The sequence below is a fragment of the Papaver somniferum genome, unplaced genomic scaffold, assembly GCF_003573695.1.
Source record: "Papaver somniferum cultivar HN1 unplaced genomic scaffold, ASM357369v1 unplaced-scaffold_22, whole genome shotgun sequence".
NCBI classification, from domain to species: domain Eukaryota; kingdom Viridiplantae; phylum Streptophyta; class Magnoliopsida; order Ranunculales; family Papaveraceae; genus Papaver; species Papaver somniferum.
This window is the reverse complement of record NW_020632152.1, coordinates 575,194-584,962: the sequence shown is the minus strand read 5'-3', so window position 1 is coordinate 584,962 and position 9,769 is coordinate 575,194. Positions and strand designations below refer to the sequence as shown.

Sequence of the window (9,769 nt, the reverse complement as noted above, 5' to 3'; positions counted from 1 at the left end):
AAAAAAAAAAAAAAAAAAACTAGCTTGTCTCCCGAAGATAGATGAATGCACTGGCATCCTTGTAGTTTCCATTCGCTTCTATCTACGATAGGATATATTCCTTTCCGTATAAGTTAATCCAGAAGGCACACTCATGTATTTGAAGGGTGTTCTACTGCGCACCCCATCGAGTTGTGTACCAATGTAAACAAGGTCTCCCCAATTGCAATATCCGACCTCCTGGCAATGTTGAAACTCAGACCCGAAGCAAGTTGAACTTGATTTGGTTGAGAAGAACAAAATATTGTATGGGACAACTAATGTGATGTACTTCTTCCATTGTGACTAACCTTCAACTTACTAATTAATCTTCCTAGAACCTGATCAGCATTGTAATTTGTAAAGGAAAAAGCTGACAGTTATAATGTCAATGCTGATACAGATAAATCAGCCGAAGACGATGTTGATAAGAAGCCTTCAAGTTCTTCAAGAAATAATAGGAGTAAATCATCAAAAAGTAAGGAAGTATTATGTTGCTCGGCGAGATATCCTTCCAGATATCCTTTCTTCAGAATTACAAATAATGCAGACATCTTATGTGAAGCACTGTTGTTGTATGGTGGGTTCTTTCAGAACTATTATGTGTATCATTGGCATTTAAACAATTTTGGGTGATGTTCATATGTAAGTTTCAGCCTATCTATTATCAGACTATTCGAGTAAAGCTAATTATGGTGGATGAAGATGACAAAGTGCTGTGCAGAAGTGCCCTGGATATCTATCATAGAGCTGTTTTGTATGGAAACAGATTTGAACTCCCTGGAAATCCTGATGCCATTACAGCTTCAATTACTAGATCTTTCATAAGAAGATTAACAACAACAATTGAAGGTGATCGCAAAAACCATTTCTGTTAGTACATAAAGTTTAAGTTCTGTTCATGGAGTCTTAGCAGTGCATTTGGTTATATTCAGAAAATTGGAAAGAAAAATTCTAATTTGACAAATCTGAAATTTTTAAGTTAACAATTACTCAATAATCTTCACATACAAAGATACAAACTGAAAGGACCTGTAATAACATAAATATCAAGATCAACTGTGATCTTGCTAGTCATAGTTAATCAAGAGCTGAATTCTGAAAAAAAGGAAGAGATCTCCATGTCTAGCTGACCTTTCACAACACATTACAAATCAAGAAAAGGAGACTATCGACCATATTTATCTAAAATTCTTAATTTTTTGAGAGGAAATACCATTAGGCTGATAAGTTGTTGTTTCCGTTGTGATGTTTTCATTGATTGATGGATCATGGTGATGAACTTAGTTGATCTACAAAGAGATTTGATGGTGGATGCTGAATCTTAGAGTTAGGGTTTGGTTTCTTACTGATAGAATTGGAGGATAACTCTTCTTTTTATCTGGTTGAGAGATCTTTCCTTTTAACTTAGGGCTAAATTTATCATCGTTGGATTTAAGTTAAGTAATGATCTAACGGATGATATGCCTTTTACAGCTGACCATGTTTAAGAACCGGACATATTTTGCGTTGTTTCTGAGCCACAGCTGCATGCCTGGATATGCCAACAGTGATCAAGTCCTGCTTCAGATGTTATGTGAAATTTGAAAAAAAAAAAAAAAAAAAATCCCAAGTGGTTTGAAGGAAGGCTTGGTGCCTGCAACTAAATTTGGTATTGTTCCATTTAAAAAACTAAAATTGTCAAAACAAAAAACACCACGAGTATCATTGATTTATCCTCTCAAGTAAATTTGTTCAGTGGAATATCACATTTGTTGTTGAAGTATGCAATGGAGTAATAAACATAGGATCCTAAGAAACGTAAACATCATATTAGCAACCTTGAACGCAGCTTGCAGAGGATGTCAAAAACTCTCGGAATAGCTAGATCATAAGCACAATTCCACATGTCTACGTGGAGTCTAATTCCAGACTCATGATGAGTTATTCTTCTTTTAGTACATATCATGTGACTGCAGCTTCTACTCTTGTGGAAACTACTTATTCATACGTGTTCAGACTATTCCATTAAAGCTAAGAAACTAAAGATGACAAAGTGCTATGTACAAGTTCCCGGGATATTTTTCAGGATGCCGTTTTTTGTGGAAACAGATTTTGAACTCCCTCGAGAAGGAAATCTGATGCCATTACAGCTGTTAATGGATCGCTCATAAGAACTAAAGAAGGAGATCACAAAAATCCATTTCCACTAATCCTCCTCCTCCGCCAAGTTTAAGCTGTGTTCTTGGAGTAATCTTAGAAATGAATTTCTTATGATGGTTGCTATTCAGAAAATTTAAAAGAAAATCTCTAATTTGACAAAACAACTTCACATTAAGTAGATCTGAATCAATAATCTTAGTAAACAACCTGAATTACTCGATAATCTTCACATACAAAGTTACAAACTAAAAGGATGTGTAATAACAAGACTAGCAAGATGGGCTGTTAACTGCAAGATCTTCATCTTGTTATGTGTGAAGATAAAACTTCCAAAACCAATTGTAAATCAAGACCGGCTAGACAAGTTTAATTACAGTACACCCTCATATATGATCTCTGATCTTCCGCCTCAAGTCCAAAGGAGTTTTGACTGCAGATCTGAAATCCAGAAGGAGAGCTGAAATTGATCATATTGATCTAAAAGTCTTTAAGTTTTTGAGAGGAAATGTCATTGTGCTAGCTGGTAATTTGTTGTTGTTGATGATGTTCAAGGATCGGCCAAGAATTTGTTGTGATGTTTTTTTTCTTTCCATTGATGGATCATGATGAACTTGGATTTATATCACAAATTTGTTGGTGGCTGCTGAATTTAGGTTTAGGGTTTGGTTTCTCAGGATAGAATTGGATGACAACCCCAACTCTTCTTCTTATATGGATGGGCCAAATTGGATTAAGTTTAGCATATGATCAAACGGTTGATTTGCGTTTATCAAAAAAACGCTTTAGTATTTGCAAATCGGATGAACCGCGACCCAGTCTAGTCTAAAACTGATTTGAAGTGTGCCAGATATATTAACAAACCCCTATAAACAAAAGATGACAAATTGACTATGATGATAATCATCTATTAAAAAAAAAGATTATGATGATAATCACGATGAAGATTCATACATCAAATGATCCTCGCATTGATGAGATCTCCGGAAGGATCTGCTCCTTTTTTAATCAGTTCTTAAAAAGGTAAAACCCATTTCTTTAAGACTGGACAATAAAACATGAACGATTATACCACGATTTAGCAGTATCTTGTTACACCATGCATGATATTTTTACAATGAAGAAATTCACGGCAGAACGAATCAGGGGTACGTTCATCATCCGACATTCTTTTAACCAACTCTTTCAAAAAATTGGAAAACAAGAACTTTGTTTGTCAGCAATGGAAGCACAACAAAACCTACTGCTCTCTAATAGAGGCACAACCTAATATTCTAGCCATATCAAACTTACTAATAATTACTAGCCTAGGAAACTCAGTTTCAAGAGATCATTCTTAGTTACCATCATTTGATCCTTTCAAAAACGACGGCTCCCCATTAGAGGAATTTCCTTGTCCATCTTTAGAACCTCCTTCTAACCCCTCTTGTTGGCTTCCTCCACGTGAGAATTCGCCTAGGCCTCCACTGGGTGAAGGGCCACCACTATGTACACCTCCTCCAAGAGAGCCTTCATTATGCATAACTTGCATTCCGTTGTTGGCTCCTCCAGGTCTCATCATCATATGACCATGGAGCGCTGCTTGTTGCTGTTGCTGTTGATGGTGTAGCTGCTGTTGATGGTGCTGATCCTGCATTTGTTGGGGACTGAAGTGCATGGGCATCTTTTGTGCGAATGCTTGTTGTTGCTGAGCCATAGCAGCTGCCTGAGGATGTTGCATAAAAAGCCCACCCCCTTGCTGCATTCCTGGATGTGCCTGCATCTGCAAATGCCAACGTTGATCAAGTCCTTGAGATGTTATATAAGAACCCAAGTTCTTTTTCTGATATTCTTTTTTATTGAGAATATTCAAAGATGTTTGTAACCAACCTGAGTAGGAGTTTGTGGGGCAGGGGGCTGGGCATCAGCAATTGCAGCAAGATACATCAGATTCTTTTGAAGCAGAGCTTGGTACCTGCAAAGTCCAGATCGTTAGGTTGATTCACTTGATAAGCTAACAGTGTATATATTTATGGAAACTAAACATACAAGTGTAGATGTACATCATGCCATATTATTGGTATTGTTCTATCCAAACATCTAAAAATTATCAAAAAAGCACCATAACCATAATTGATTTATCCTTTGAACTAAATTTGTTCAGTGGAAATTAAAGTATGCGAGTAGCTTAGAGGTAAAGCTGCGCTAAAATTGTTCATTCAACATTTAGCTGGGAGGAGAAAAAATTGTTCACTAATTAAGATTGAGATGCCTTTTGAGAAGGCAAAGTCATTGGGTGATATGTCCAGGACCTGAGATTGAAACTCGGGTACAACCTAATTTACCGACCAAAATAATACCATTTAAAAGTAAATAATCACCGGTAATTTCTTCAGAAACTATAACAAATCACTGAGTTACCTAGCTTTAACCAGTCTCATATTCTTTCAGGATAAAATGCTAAATTTGAAGAAGCAGGGCACTTGAGAGAGTTAAGCATGCAGAAGAAACACTGAGTGGTAACTACAAACATTATGATTATACTAGAATCAAGGACTTCTCCTGAGATGCGAAAATCAATGTCATTCGAGAGACGTAGGAGAAGGACAAAGGAAAACTACTAGATTAGACTCGAACTTTCTTACTTCCTATGTAGGCCACAGTCTAGCTCTAGATTTCCGTGCTACCTCATATCTATCTTTTCATTCCATGGCATCTTTATGAAAATTGGGTCTAACTCAAACCTTTCTAACGATTAGCAAATTTAGAGACAGATTACAGGTTAACTAATGTAATACAGGATACAGGAATTTTAACTAGAACTAGTAACATCCAATGGGACAGCCTTTATCATTGCTCCCACCAAAAGGTTCTTCACCCAACCGATAGAACTTCGGATTTTCAAATCGACGATACTTTATACTAACAAAATCCAATGTCTAGGTCTAATCTAAACAGCGCTGTCAGGATTCTGAGCAAACAAACCAGATAATATGTGACAAACCAATCAACTTTAAGACTTACTGGCTGATAAACCATAGGACTGTAAAGAAATGTGAACATCATATTAGACGTTAGAGCAACCTTGAACACTTGAATGAATAAGACAGCACTGATAATAAATACATAATAACTTCATCCACGGCTAAGTACCAGTCAATGCATTCAGGCAACGTACACAGTAATGGTAATATATATAAAATGTGAGAAGATAACAGGGGAATATATTTTCAGAACATAGTTCAGACTTTTCTGCAAGAGCAAATGATGACAAAACAATACAAGGAATCAAACACTTACTGTGCACATTCGGCCAGTTTCCCGAGGTTCTGATTATCCAATATAGCCAAAATCAGCTTCTTGTTCTCATCAAGGTACTGCAAAGAACATCAAACAGTAAGCAAAATCATTTTAGCTGTTATCAATTGATCGTCCAGTTTCGAAGTTGCATAAACATCCAATCAAGGATATGTATGTACCCCAGAGAACATGTATCAAGGTGTCTAGAAAGGACACTATAAAACTGGATAAAAAGAACTAGACATGCTAACACGACAATTTGATGGTGGCAGCCCCCAATGTTATAACTGGTCAAGGGTGATTGGCCCTTCAATAATCTTATAGATCCAGCTAACTCATTATATAATCAATTGAATCAACTATCAAGTGTTTCCTTCCTAAAAAAAGTGACTGCGTAACTACATAGGAATTCCCCCTTAGCGAAAGCTCCATCGTGACTAGCTCATTTCACGAGTTGTTCTGCATGATTTCCACTAAACATCCATCGTGTTCTTCATTCCATATTAGCAGAGATAACAATACAACTTATCAACACTCCAATTGCATCAAATCACTTGCTTATCAGAAGAACGCTGACTAGTAAGAATTACAAAGACAACGGTTTCCATCAACAAAACCTGTGAAATTGAGAGTTTGAGACGCTATGTTTTAGCAAAAAAAAGTCGCGTGACCACACATATTATCACTGGTATTCGTTTCAGACACTGCAACAGATCTGCTAGCCATTAAAGTATAACATTTTTGCAACTAACTTTTGGGGAAATTGAAAAAGGAAGAAGAAAGAAAAGAGATATATGACTGCCGTTTTCTTCCACTCAGTATAAGCCTGGATGTAATTATTTCCTTATCCTACATCAACCTAACCATAACTCCCAAATCCCCGTATTTATATTTTGAGTCATTGTGACCATCGCACCAACACTCATATCCGTGTCACTTTTACATACTAAGAAACAAATTAAAAAAGATACGTCTGAACACTAATAGACAAGATCCGCAACCTTTAAGCGCCTTAATGGCAGATTCGACGCTAAAAAATCTCATTAACTCATTGGTGCAATTAAACGTTTTCACGAGAAAAAAGTCACAGAACGTTAATGCAATCGTGTTAATTGTGCATACACTGCTTCACATTAACGAAGTCCTGATTAAGTACGAACACTACACCCCATCGTTTCAAACCTTAATTACAAATTTATAAAGCAACGAGTTAGCTAATTTATGTCTGCAGTTCATAACTATACAACAGAACAAGAAACCCAAAACATCATTAGATGCCTTCACACAAAATCTTCAAAATCCATGCAATTTAAGCCAAAAACAACTCAAAATTATGAGGCTAAACCCTCTAATTTCAAATTCAAATTTCAATAGATAATCATAATCCCAATATCTTAATCAAAATCTTATAATCACTATAACAAATGTTTAATAGCTAGATCAAATACAAGAAACCTAAAATAAGGAATTTAGTTTTGAGAAAAGCGATTACAAAAAATCAAAATAAATGATCAATCAAAATCACAGATTAGTAAAAGATACCTTCTGAATCTGTTCAGTTGTAATATTAGTAGGAGGAAATGGTGGCATCATAGTCATTATCTGAGGCTGTTGTTGTTGTTGCTGCTGCTGCTGCTGCATATCGTTTTTACTCTTTGATTTTGAAATTTGATAAACCCTAAAACCTAAAAATATCCAAATAACAAACAGAAAAATCCAAAATCAGAGTTGGTGTGTGTGAAATAGAATCTATGACGCGATCGATGCCGTCATCGATTCTATCAGAAAAAAAAATAAGAAGAAAAACTGATCAGAGAAGACCATACCTTGAACCCTGAATGTTAAGGAGAAGAAAGAAAGAAACACTTCACCTGAAGAGATTCTTAAAATGAATTCATTTTTCTGTTTTCAAAAAATAATGAATTTAAAAACATCTACACCAAAAGCACGTTTTCGGCCGTTTTATCGAGATAAATAAAGAGAAAAGAAAATCGGTTTTAAACCCTACTAAAACGAACAGGCCATTCTCACGCATCCTAATAATTCAAGCCCAAATCCACGCCAATAGTATTTTTTAGACAAAACGTGGAGTGAATACTCCTCCAAAACTGCCTAAAAGGAATGTAGTGTTAGTAGTATTCCAAATCAGCTTTCCAAATCAGCTTTCCCAATAACAAAAATCAAAAAAAATGATAGTGTAAAAGACTTTTTTCCTAATTTAAAAGATCTAGTAATTTAAAACTTCTCCTTAAAATAATATATTATAATTACAAATCTTGCTATTATGCACTCTAGTACATAATAACACAATGAGTATGCAATCTACGCTGCTAGATTGCACAAATCCATTTATTTTGCATCTTTAAATAGCAAATTTGATGAATTATTGATATGTGCAGTCGGTGCGTAATAGTACTAACCTTATCATTATTGTCTACAATGAAAATTTTAAGAAATATACATTTGGATTTTCAAATATGTTTTTACAATTTGATTAATAGTTGAAAGTACAATCTAACATGTTATTTTTTCTATTCTTTTAAGTCAATTGACTCGATTAAATCTAACTCACATGAATTTTTCTCATTATATACGGATCTAACATATTATATCTGATTGAATCTAACTCACATGCGAGAGACGGGCTCTCCAATGGCGATTCTAGGATGGTGAGGGGAAGGAAGTCGGATTCCTTTGATCAACCCATTTCTTCCCCTTCTCTCCTTATTCCCTGTTTGTTCTTTCTCTCGATTTCCCTTTTGTTTGTGTTTTGTGAAACCATAATCGGTGTTGCTTCCACGTTTCTGTACAACATTGGTTTTAGGGTTCATGATGCCTTGGTCTAGAGCTTCCCAGGTTTTTGATTCCTCTCCTTTTGTTGTGGATTCTCAGCGTGATTTCATTCCCGCTGTCTGTTCAAGTGATATGATGGATGTAAAGATGTCATATGGGGAAAGGATATGCTAGGAACTCCTTGATTAAGCATTTGAATGATAACACTTTGTCAATAGAGAGGGTTAGGAGGCTTGTAGGCAGAGAATCTCTTCCACATGTGAGGTTAACAGTGTTAACCATACAACAGACATAATTCCTTAAGACAACTGCAAATGTGGTTATGCACGAACTGCATGCTCCTTCGTGCCTGGAGTCGACCCTGCAAACACACAGGTGATGATACAGTTGGTCCTCATATCACTCTCAGTTCAAGCGAGAGTACTGAGACTTCCATTGCAGGTGCGTCATGTTTATCTTCTATTTCTCTGTCGTGCCCCGATATGGGTCTGTTGGATGAAGTTTTTCGGAAATAGGTGCCCATTGTACCACCAAACACATAGACTGCAGGTCTCTAGAGTATTGAAGTACTTTGGATAAGATCTTAGACAAGACGTGTGATGTTTTAAGATGGATCCAACTATTTCTTCTACCAGTGGGTGTGTTGCATGTTTGTGTCCCTAAGAATAGTCGTGAGGATTAGAAAGGAAATCGCAAGGAAAACCAGATTGCTTCGATAAACCAAGCCATTTCTCAATGGTTTGAACCAGGTGGTTGTGTAAGGTCAATTCAAGAGGTTTTGCGTGAGCATCAACATTCCATTGGCAAGCCGCGTAAGAGGGTTAAACATGAAGTTCATGTGCTTAGAACACGTCGTAAGAAGATCTGTAATGGTTTTTTACTGCTGCCATCAAGGTTCTCACTTCGAGCGGCGTTGCATCGAATGATGAGAATACTTTGAGTGACTGATTGAGAAACACCCTCCCGCTCTGTCGCCTTCCATACCTATTTATCCTCCCGTGTCTGGATGTGTTGTTTCGACTAAGGAGGTTATTCTTGGCAGAATTAAGAGTTTCACAAAAGGTACGCCATGCGGGCGCGATGGTTTGAGGGTACAACATCTTCTTGATGATCTCACCGGGCCGACTGATGTTGTAGCAGAGGATTTTCTGGCGTCTATCAGTGGTGTGGTGAACCTATGGCTGGATGGCTTATGCTCTACACATCTTAGGGAGTATGTTTCTAGTGCACCACTTACTCCATTGCTCAAGCCGGATGGTGGTATTCGTCCCGTTGTTGTTGGCACTGGGTGGAGACGTTTGGTGGTTAAAGATGTAGCTCATTCCGTAGGCAAAGACATGTGTTCGTACCTTGAGGATTTCCAATTTGGGGTAGGAGTTCCATGCGTGGGGAGACTATTTTACATTCGGTTAACATGCTCATTCGAGAAAAAGGTAATTCTAATTTTATGACCATGCTGCTTGGGGATTTTAAGAATGCCTTTAATTTGGTGAGTATATATAGGTCTGCTATCCTTCAATAAGTGAGAGTGAGGTGTCCA

At 36.8% G+C, this 9,769-nt stretch overlaps 1 protein-coding gene across 1 annotated transcript; it reads right to left on the bottom strand.

Moving 5' to 3' along the window:
• Positions 1-3,194: 3,194 nt before the first annotated feature.
• LOC113340473 (GRF1-interacting factor 2-like) lies at positions 3,195-7,393 on the bottom strand. Its single transcript, XM_026585611.1, has 5 exons — positions 7,263-7,393; positions 6,979-7,121; positions 5,437-5,513; positions 4,027-4,111; positions 3,195-3,919 (listed from the first exon to the last, which is right to left on the bottom strand). The coding sequence occupies exons 2-5, from the start codon at positions 7,075-7,077 to the stop codon at positions 3,494-3,496; spliced, it is 687 nt and encodes a 228-aa protein (XP_026441396.1). The 5' UTR covers positions 7,078-7,121; positions 7,263-7,393; the 3' UTR covers positions 3,195-3,493.
• Between the last annotated feature and the right edge of the window lie 2,376 nt (positions 7,394-9,769).